Source organism: Talpa occidentalis, unplaced genomic scaffold (genome assembly GCF_014898055.3).
Source record: "Talpa occidentalis isolate TD23 unplaced genomic scaffold, MPIMG_talOcc4v2.1 talOcc4.16, whole genome shotgun sequence".
NCBI lineage: Eukaryota > Metazoa > Chordata > Mammalia > Eulipotyphla > Talpidae > Talpa > Talpa occidentalis.
The window spans coordinates 10,215,350-10,225,986 of NW_023601653.1; the positions used below are offsets into that span (position 1 = coordinate 10,215,350).

General features: G+C 53.5%; 1 protein-coding gene across 1 annotated transcript; it reads left to right on the top strand.

The window, feature by feature from the left end:
• Positions 1-373: 373 nt before the first annotated feature.
• On the top strand, positions 374-8,308 carry CKAP4 (cytoskeleton associated protein 4). The gene is made up of 2 exons (XM_037513713.2): positions 374-793; positions 5,850-8,308. Exons 1-2 carry the CDS (start codon positions 374-376, stop codon positions 7,176-7,178), a joined length of 1,749 nt encoding a protein of 582 aa, XP_037369610.1. The 3' UTR covers positions 7,179-8,308.
• Positions 8,309-10,637: the final 2,329 nt, after the last annotated feature.

The following is a 10,637-nucleotide window of genomic DNA, read 5'->3' on the forward strand; positions in this document are numbered from 1 at the left end:
CCCCGGGCCCCTCCGCCAGCCCTCGGCCCGTCGGGCCCTCCCCGGCCGCCCCGCCCCGCCCCGCCCGGCCCCCCCCCCCGGGGTCGTGGCGGCGGGAGGAGGGGCCGCCGCCGGCCCCCGCGTGCGTGGCAGGCTCTCCCGGCCCGGCTCTCCCGGCCGCCCTTCCCGGGAGGCGGGGTCGGCGCGGCGGCGAGGCCCCCTCCTCCTTCCTGCCGGCCGCCCGCCCGCGCGCCCGCCCGCCGCCCGCCCGCCGCCCCGGCCGCTCCGACGCCGCAGCCCCGCGCGCCGCGCCGGCCTCGGAGCCTGAGGAAGTTCCCGGCCGCGCGCCCCGCCGCCCGCCGCCCGCCGCCCGCCGCGGCCTCCCGCGCCCGCCATGCCCGCGGCCAAACAAAGGGGCGCCAAGGGCGGCCACGGCGCCGCGAGCGCCCCGGACAAGGGCGCCCACCCGTCGGGCGGCGCGGATGACGTGGCCCGGAGGCCGCCCGCGCCGCAGCCGCCGCCCGCGCCGCACCCGCCGCAGCCGCCCGCGCCGCACCCGCCGGGCCCGCCGCACGCCCGGGGCGGCCACCGCGGCGCCCGGGCCGCCGCCGCCGCGTCCTCGGGGCCCGGCCCGCGCCGCCTCGGCCGCGCGCTCAACTTTCTCTTCTACCTCGCCCTGGTGGCGGCCGCCGCCTTCTCGGGCTGGGGCGCCCACCACGTCCTGGAGGAGGTGCGGCAGGTCCGGCGCGGCCACCTGGACTTCTCCCGGCAGCGGGACGAGCTGGGCCAGGGCTTGCAGGGCGTCGAGCAGAAGGTGGGTCCCCCTCGCCCCCGCCCGCGGTCGTGTCCCCCCTCAGGCCCCGGCGGCGGCCCGACCTCCTCGGCTGGCCCCGCGCCCGCCGTGTCCCCCGCGGCCCAGGCCGGCCCAGGCGCCCTTTGTTAGGGGCCGCGGAGGAGCCGGCCCGGGGTGCACGGGGTGGACCGCGGCGAGGACAGGCCGGCCGGGAGGGCCCGGGGCTGCCCCCGGACAGCGGGGACCTGCGGGGCAGCCCGCGGCCCCCCGGGAAAGCGGGTTTGGATTCGGGAGCGCTGAATGGGCAGGGGCGGCTGGAGAGGAGGTTGGCCCGGCCGCCAGCGCATCCCTGGAAGCCTCTGCAGGGCCTCACCTCAGCTCCCCCAGGGGGGGAGACCTCTGAGCCGGTTTTTAGCAGACCCGGGGCCCGGGAAGGAACAGCTAGTCCCGTATTCATCCCTGAAGTTCAGCGGAACCAGCACCTACCTCTGGGCCCCTGGCCCTTTACTGGACCGGCGCATCCATGTGGGCTGTGGAACAGCTCCCTTCAGCTTTGGAGGGAAGGACGGGATACCAGTGCGAGCTCCTGCCGGTAAATAGCTCCACGAGCACATTTGCAGGTGTGGAGGCTTGCTCGTTATCTAGTCCCCATGGGAACCCCGAGAAGGACATCCCACTGGCAGCCGTGACTCCATTTTTCAGCCAGAAAATTGAGGTTGAGGGAGAGGGATGAATTGATAAAGGCCCCAGCAATGAATTGATAAAGGCTGCGTGACACTGGCTGGGCCGCTGCGCAGTTGAGGCCACCAAGGCTGGTTTCAGGCGTGGATGGACCTAACTTGCACAACCACCCACACCTGTCAAGGCTTTCTGCACACGCAGCACAGCTCCCTCCCTCATTGCTCCTGGTCTCTCTTCCACTGATGCCATTGCTCAATGAAAGTTGGTTGCCTGATTGAAACAAAAAATCCCGCCACCAGTTCTGAGCCCGGAACTGCTGCCTCCTTTTCCCAGCATGCTGCCTGGCCTGCCAAGTTTCTACTTTTGTTGAGTGTGCAGGACTAGGAATTTCCTCTTCAGACTGGCAGAGCCACTGGGATGAGTCAGCCCCCTCCATGCTGCAGGCCAAGGGAGGTGACTTTTCTGAGAGAACTAAGTAGGCAGTGTTGCTTTGCCTCTCCTGAATGTCACATCAGTCTGAGAAAATAGACGTGCTGCTGGAGTGTAATCACTAGCCTCTGGTTTCCTCTCTTTCATCCACCCACATACCAATCAGTCGTAATATCTGTGGGAGTCTGATTGTCTCCACATCCACCCTTGTGGAGGGAGTGGAGGAGAAGGAGACTCGGACCGCATTGATGAAGCAACTGATGAGTAGCTTGTGGTCGAGGGTTGCTGCCGTGGCCAGTCAGAAGACAGGGTGTGGAGTTAGCTAGGCCCAGGGCTGCTGGCCAGGGCGCGGCCGTGGTGATCCAGTGAGGTGGTGATGCGTGGCTGTTGAGGGAAGGGGACACTCCTGAATTTTGAACATGTTTGAAGGACAGTGGGTGACCACCCTGCCGGTATTGAGAAAGATTTAGGTGGGGGGTGGGGGTAGAAGTCGAGGCCCACGTGGGGTGGTCTTGGAGGCTGAAGAAATTGGGCTATATTCTCTCTGCTTCTTGCCCTGGCTCCTCCCTCCTTTCTTCTGCCCACCCCTTCTCCATCAGCAGTGTGTACAGATTGCTTTCCTCTTTGGGGCTCAGTTTTCCCTAGGCAGGGAAGGGGGTGCTCCCTCCAGTTTTAAGAGTCCTCCTGATAAACTACTGAAACAGCGACCTTTTAATTGAGCATGTACTCAAGCTGTTATTTAATGCCTCATCTTTATCATGCAGTCTTCACTTGACTCTGACTACACTTCAAAGGCAAGTCCTGTCCCTTCTCACAGCTGAGGAAAGAGAGCTGTAAAGGTGTGCAAAGGTAATTTTGCAAGCTGGTAAGCACAGGGCTAGGCTGCAAACCCTAGTGAACTAGAATTCTCTTTTGTTACCTTTCTCAGGTCTGAGTATGTCATAGGTGCCCAAGTAATGCTTATTCCATTGACTTGGAACTCTCAATATGCCCAAAACAGTATTGCCCTCAGTGTGGCTGCTTCTTGTGTGCACCTCTGGTGTGGTCATTAAGTTATTTTGCTTGGAGGAGTGATTTGTCCTCTGACAATCTTAAGTTTGAAGCCCCTTAGAACCCTGTGTGGAGCTCGGGGGGGTGGGAAGAAGGGCTCTGTCTATCGAGTACTTCCCCGTCACCCACCTGAGGCTGGTGCCATTCTTAGCACCATTTCACTTGTGGGCCACCTGAGCCTAGAATTCGGAGTTACTCATCGAGGGTCACATGTGGCCCTTTGATGGGCTAGGAGGCCCCTGTTGCCCTGGCAGATCCAGTGGGGAGTGAACTAGGAAGTAATTTGAAAGTTACTTCCAAAGTATTTTAGATTTATTTCTAACAGATAAGGGCCCACTTGTAATGAACCGCCCCAGGTTAGGGGTAACAGATGAGAGGGGAAGTGGACTGGCTCTGTCTTCTTCAGCATTGCTGTTAACTCATTTATTTGATTCATTCAGAAAATACAGGTGACTTTCTGCCATGTTGCAAGTACTGTGCCCACCTGCTCACGCCTCCATTCTGGGTGCTTCGAACAGGCAGGTGCTGGGATTGGGTAACTTGCTTTCCGAGGTGAGCTCTTGCCAGGGCCTCCTCAGTGTTCTCTGTGGCTCAGGCTAGAGTTGGTTGGGCAGGGACACTGCCTAGTATTGTCTGGTATTCTGGAGTCCCTGATGCTCTTACCCTACCTAATCTGTCTTAAAGTCGATTAGCGCAAGTCAGAAGGGACTTTAAAAACCTTTTGGCTAATAGAAGAGGAACTGGTGACAGGTGGGATTGGAACTGGAATGTAGCCGTCCTGTCAGACAATCCTATCCTGATTGGCCTTGGGGTGAGAATGGTCAGGGTATCCCAGAATTCTTGGCTACCTCAGAAGAAAGAGTGAACAGTAATGAAGATGCCGGTTCTGTCTACTAAGTGCTCACCATCGGCTAGGGCACAGTTCACACACTTTATATATATTAACTCTGTCCTCAGAGGTATGATCCTATCAGGTACTGTCCCCATCCTGCAGCAGAGAAAGTCAAGGCCCAGCTATGCTGGAGGACCTGCCCCATGTCACTGCTGGGAAGTGTCCAAGTAGATTTGAACATAGGCAGTCTAATTCCTGAGCTCATGCTATTTTATTTTTTAACTTCTTATCATGGAAATGTTGAAGCAGAAACAAAAGGAGATCAAAATAAACCTTGGTTTCAGTAAATTCCATTTTTTGCTATTTTTATTTCATCTCATCACATCCCCCTTCCTTACCCATTCTGCTTGGGTTTTTTGAATGGAGTTGGACAGTCTGACCTGAAGTACTCTGCTCCACTGCCTGTTGCTGCCCCTGGCCTCTCCTTTTCTTGCCATTGGGAATTGGCCCAGGCCCTCTGAAGGCCCAGGTAGAGCCTGGCCTGGCCTCAGATTCAGGGAACACAGGTGGGCACAGGGCTTCAGAAAATGTGGGCTGTTCAGTTTTAGACCCTCTGACAGGCCCTTGCTGGCCTGGCCTATCCAGTTGATAGTGGACTAGGAATTAGTTTTAAAATTATTCCCTGACTGACTCGCAAGTTCATCCAGGCTTAGAAGGGGGTGTGTTTAAGAGTCCCTTTCCTTCCCGCACATCTCATTTCTTTTAAAACGTAGTAGAGCACACCTAGCAGTGATAACATTAATTCTTGATTATCTTCTGGTTCTCAGTCCATATTCAGGATTTCCTGAATCTGAAAAGTGTTTTTACACTTGGATTGTTTGAATCAGGATACTTATAAACCCATATGCTACATTAGATGGATCAATCTCTTAAATTTCTTTTCATCTATAATAGCTTCCTGTCTTTCCCCTTTAAAAAATGCCATTTAATTGTTGAAGATTCAGTTTTTAGTCCTGCAGAATTTTCTACATTGTGGCTGATTGCATCCTTATGGCATGTTTGTCTTTTGCCTGTTTTCTATGAGTTAGTGATTAGAGACTCAACAGAATTAGTTTTTTTTCTTTCTTTTTTTTTTTTTTTTTTTTAAGGAAAGCAGGATAAAGCCCAGGACATTACTCATATTGTCATCAGTGTCTACATACATTAAACCAGCTCGCTGGGGTAGTTCCCAGGTCAGACCTTGTTTAGGGTAGAATTTATTAAGAATGAATGTGTAGTGGCAATCAGAATCCTAATGTGTTCACACAGCCAGAGGCTACTAAGGATCATCTGGCCCTCTGAGCACATTCTCCAGGTGAGGACAGTGACCTGTTTTGGGCCACACAGCTTGAAGTGTCAAGCAGACACCTGGGCCCTTGTCTCTTGCCTCTCAGCCCCGTGTCTCTCATGTTGCTCAGCTGTTTTCCTGTGAGAACTTGTGAAACTCTTTCAGTTTCAAGAGCTAGAAACACAGTTTAGACAGGCTTAGAAGGGGGTAGGGGGAGGAAAGGTGAGAATTTATTGTCTTAAACTAAAAAAGTTGAAGAAGAGTCCTTCAGATATGGCTATATCCAGGGATTCAAATTATGTCTTTGGAACTTGACCTTGCCATCTCTCAGGTCTTCCCGCTGCGTTGGCTTCTCAGGCCGAGGTTCTTCCAGGCTTCCCTCCACCTCAGAGCTTGCAATCCCAGCTGCAAGGGTTTCCTTTTCTCATTTTAACAGAAGTCCTGGGATTGAGGAGTTGGCCTGCTGTAGGCCATGTGCCTATTTGTGGGCCAGTCACCGTGGCTCAGGGATGGGAGTAGGGTGGATGCCAAGTGCTGACTGGCTGCGCCTGGGTTACAAACCATCCCTGGAGCACTGGTGCTGGGCCCAGCTTAGGCCCCCAACCACATAGACTGTGTGTGGAAGGATGGTTTCTGCAGCAACATGGTGCCTCTAGAAGAGGAGGGGCCTGGAAGGCGGGCGGACAACAAGAAAGATAGCTATAGACATGAAACTCGTCAGCTCTTCTCTGCCGTTAACATCTGGACTTTGGTTACAGGTGCAGTCTCTGCAAGCCACCTTTGGGGCCTTTGAGTCCATCCTGAGGAGCTCCCAACACAAACAAGATCTCACAGAGAAAGCCGTGAAGCAAGGGGAGAGTGAGATTAACCGGATCAGTGAAGTTCTGCAAAAACTCCAAAACGAGATCCTTAAAGACCTCTCGGATGGGATCCATGTGGTGAAGGATGCCCGGGAGCGGGACTTCACGTCCCTGGAGAACACGGTGGAGGAGAGGCTGACGGAGCTTACCAAGTCCATCAACGACAACATCGCCATCTTCACCGAGGTCCAAAAGAGGAGCCAGAAGGAAATAAATGAGGTGAAGGCGAAGGTTGCCGCTCTGGAAGAATCCGAGGGATACAAGCAGGATGTGAAAGCCTTGAAGGAAGTTGTGAAGGAAATAGAGACCTCTGTGAAGTCCAAGGAAGAGGACATCGCGGCCCTGAGAAGCACCCTCCGCTCCATGGAGTCTGACGTCTACACCGAGGTCAAGGAGCTGGTGAGCCTGAAGCAGGAGCAGCAGAAGTTCAAGGAGGCGGCCGATTCGGAGCATCTCACCCTGCAGGCCCTCACAGAGAAGGTGCTGCAGTGTGAGGAGTCCAGCGGCCGCCTGCCTGCAGAGGTGCGGAGGCTGGAGGAGGAGCTGCACCAGCTAAGAGCCCAGGCCCAGCGGTCGGAAGAGGACGGAGTTTTCCAAAGCTCTGATGCCTTCGAAGCACTCCAGAAAGAGAGCCAGGGGTTGGACTCCAGGCTTCAACGTGTGGAGGGTGGAGTCCGGGCCGTGGAGTCGGCCGCTGCCCGGCAGACCGAGAGCCTGGAGTCCCTCCTGGCCAAGAGCGAGGAGCAGGAGCGGCGCCTGGCGGCCCTGCAGGAGCGCCTGGAAGGCCTGGGCGCCGCCTCGGAGGCCGACAAGGGCGGCCTGGCCGGCACGGTGAGGAGCCTGGGCGAGGCCCAGCTCTCGCTGTACAGCGACGTGGAGGAGCTGAAGAGAAGCGTGGGTGAGCTCCCCAGCACCGTGGACGCGCTCCAGAAGGTGCAAGAGCAAGTCCACACGCTGCTGGGTCAGGACCGGGCCCCCGCGGCCCACTTGCCGCCCCAGGACTTCCTGGACAGACTCTCTTCTCTGGACAACCTGAAATCCTCAGTCAGCCAAGTGGAATCGGACTTGAAAATGCTCAGGACTGCCGTGGACAGTTTGGTTGCGTACTCAGTGAAAATAGAAACCAACGAGAACAACTTGGAATCGGCCAAGGGTTTACTAGATGACCTGAGAAGTGATCTGGATAGGTTGTTCTTGAAAGTGGAAAAGATTCATGAAAAAGTCTAAATGGCTTTTAGGGCATGGGTTTTAAATCCAGTTTCTCATGACCAAAAAAAGGTTTGTTTTCTCCCATGTTCCCCTCCCACCACGTTCTCACCCCTTCCACGTCTTGGAACAAAAAACATCAAGGCATTTTGTATTTTTGTGCCCAGTTAATTTATTTACGGTGATTACCACACACATTGGTTTCTCACGTTTTCTGCTTCTGCTTGCGGTCAGTTTCCTGAAGTCCCAGCCCCCGTGGCTCAGAGGTGCTTTTCAGAAGGGACGGCTCCAGCACCAGTGAGGAAGGCGTGACAGTGGCTTCCACCAAGGACTCACAGAAGCAGACTGACCTCAAAACCCCTTCCAGGCGGCAGACATCAAGTAAAACAAGTGGGGGAGGAGGCACTTTGCTTTCTAATTGTCTTTAAGGGAAATTAATTTTACCTTTTTTTTTTTTAATACTTCGGGCCGAGTTTCCGTGAGATGTCACTCGCTCCTTGTCTTCCACTTTTAACTGGTCGAAACTCATAGGTGTGAGCTCTGAGTCGGGGGAGAGATGCACCCCTCGGGTTTAAGAATCAGCTGCTTGACTGTCGCCGCCCTGGCGTGGGTGTCTTTCCCATTCCTGAATCATCTGACCGCAAACGTGACTATGCAAAGAATCCAGAGATCCTGAATATGCAGGCGCGACACCCCACAGAGCCCCTCAGCTGACCTGTGTCATCTCTGACAGTGTCCCCAAGTAATGCCTGGGTTTAGACTCCTACAGGGGGAGTCCTCGGATTCTCCCAGGAGGTATGTTCTGGGCGCTGTCCATTAGGGCACGGGCGTCTCCCCAGGGAGTGGAGGCCAGTCTGTCACCGTGATGTCCATGAAGGGGTTTGCTGTGCGAGCAGCCCCCCCCCCATCCGGGAGGAACGTGTGCGTTTTCTGTCCTTGTTCCTCTGTCTTCCCCTTTGAGCTGTACTGTTCTTTAATGGCTGTCTTGCCCTTCAAAAAAGCAAAAGGAAAAAAAGAAAAAAAAAAAAAGAAAAGGGAAAAAAAATTTTAGTTTACTGTGAAATGAACTGTATGGCTTATTTACAGTATTTTTAATTCTTAATAAACACTTGAGCTTTGTTACGGCTTTTCCCAGAGTGGTTGCTTTCTGAGAACTTGGTGATCACGATGTGTTTTATTAATGTGCAGTTTTCAGATTAGGAAAGGTAAGTTTTCCACTTTTAAGGCTAATTTTTCTTCCATTCTGAAACCAGGATGGCCTCACTCTCGGGTCTAGAAACACTCTTGACGGTGAACAGGTTTGTCTGTTGGTTGTTTGACTTCAGCTCTTAGCACAGCAGAGGGTCGCAACCCTGACTCCTTAAAGCTCCTGGGAGCTTTAAAAATGCCTGGCCAGCCCCATGGATTCAAATTACGTGGGTATGAGGAGGGCTGGCACGCGCATTTAGAGACTCTGCAGACTCTAACATGCATCCTGCTTTGCACACCATAATCTTAGACCATCTTAGCCACCTTTTGCCCCAGTGCAAACCTGGGCGTGATTCCTTTACTCCCTGGGGTGCCCTTCACCTCCCACTTGATGTTAACAACCTCTGTTTATTGAGCACCAGTGTGCCAGCCTTTGTGCTAAGCATTTCCTAGACCCCTATATTTCTCCTAATATTCCCTGAGTTAGGCAGTATTGTTCCCCGGTTAGCAGGGGTTGCAGGCTGAGAAGCATCTGGCAAGTACATTAGTTAGGAAGTGGCGGGGCTGAGAGTCTTAACCCCACTCTTAACCATGACACACCATCCACCTGCTGCCAGTGAGATGCAGGCTGCTGATCTGTCCCCTGTTGCCCAGCCCGAGGCAGCAGTTGCACTTCCCAGTCCTGCCCAGTCCTGCCGGGGAGTAAAGGGAAGCCACGCGTGGCTGCATATGTAGCTTCCTGCCCTTCTTTCTGGCTGGAGGACCCCTCATCTCTGAACTACCCACCCAGTCAATCCAGGTCCCCGAGGCAGCATTCCCAAGAATATGTAGTTCTGAACAGGATGTTTTTCCCAAAGCAGTTTGCACATCAGAACTGGGCCTTTTAGGTGCTGGAAAATCATTTGCATTTTTATTTTAAAGCTGAAGATGTGTGCTTTTGACTAGTTTTACCCTCTGGGGGAGGGTGCTGAGCAGCATAAACTCCCATGTTTGGGGAAAATGAAATGTTCTTTCTCTGGTTAGCTGTGTGGGGCATCTTTTGCTCTTCCTCTTGGAATGATTTCTGCAGTTTTTAATCTCAGGTTATGGTGTGGCTTAATAGATTCTCATTTAATATGGTAGAAAATACCTGCAAGGGTCAGAGAAAGACTCAAATGTAAATTCAAATGGAAAAGTAAAGCACCGTGGGTAGGACCAGGAGAGGGAATGCTTATCCGAAATAGCAATTCAGTTTTGTTCATGTGTCTGCTTATTCACTCCATGAACAGCAGGGGAACCTGTAGCCATACGTTTTGCTAAGCATCAAAGGATGCAAGATGCACAAAACGGGATCTTTATCTCCAAAGGGCCTGTATCCCAGGGAGGTTGACAGGCTCGGGAGCTGGTAGTTGGCATGAGGAATGTCAGGTGCAATGGGGCACAGAACAGGGATGGTCAGTTCTGCCAGGGTTGGCCAGGGATGGTTAGAACAGGTTTGCAAAGGCCTGTAGGAAGTCTGGAGGAAATTTTTGAATTTCATATAGAGGCAATCAAGCCATGTGAGACCTTTCATTCTTAGAACAACAACAAAAAACTTCAAAGAGTATAATTCACATGCCATGTAATTACCCTGTTGAAATACAGTTATCCTTAATACACTCAGGAGGTTGGACACATACCTATCTTGGCCAATCTTGCCGCTGTTGGCATAAAAAAACATGGCACACAGTAGGTGTTCAATAAGCAGCAGCTGCTTGGGTGTGCTTCTGAACAGGGCAATGCATTTTATTAGTCTCCATTTTATTAGTCAATGACTCAGAAAGAAAAAGGAAGGTGCGGTGTGGTGGCGGTGTTCTTTCCCTTGCTTCTGTGGCTGGCTGGGTGCACAGGGGGAGGAGGGAAAACCACAGGGGCAGAGGGTTCCGTGGCCCTGCCCCCTCAGCCTGGATGTGGTCGGGATGGCATCCACAGTAGCTATTTATTCAGAACCGGGCATGGAGCTGCATTCACTCTGGGAGACGACATGCAAGATGAGGTCTGCTTTCCTTGCGAGAGCTCTGCAGACACGGTTATGTGCATGGTGCTGGAGTCCCGTGCAGAGTGGCAAGTGCAAAGGGATGCAGGTAGATAGCAGGGACTGACGAGGCCCTGAACTTCTTGTGGCCTGCCTCAAATGAAGTCTTTGGCAACAAGTCTCCTAATTTTCTTTAGATCACCACCCCTTCCCCACTCTCTGTCCATTCGACTTTGGTGAGTCTAACAGGGATGAACACATGACTCAGGTTGGGTCAATGACATATCCAATTTCCCATT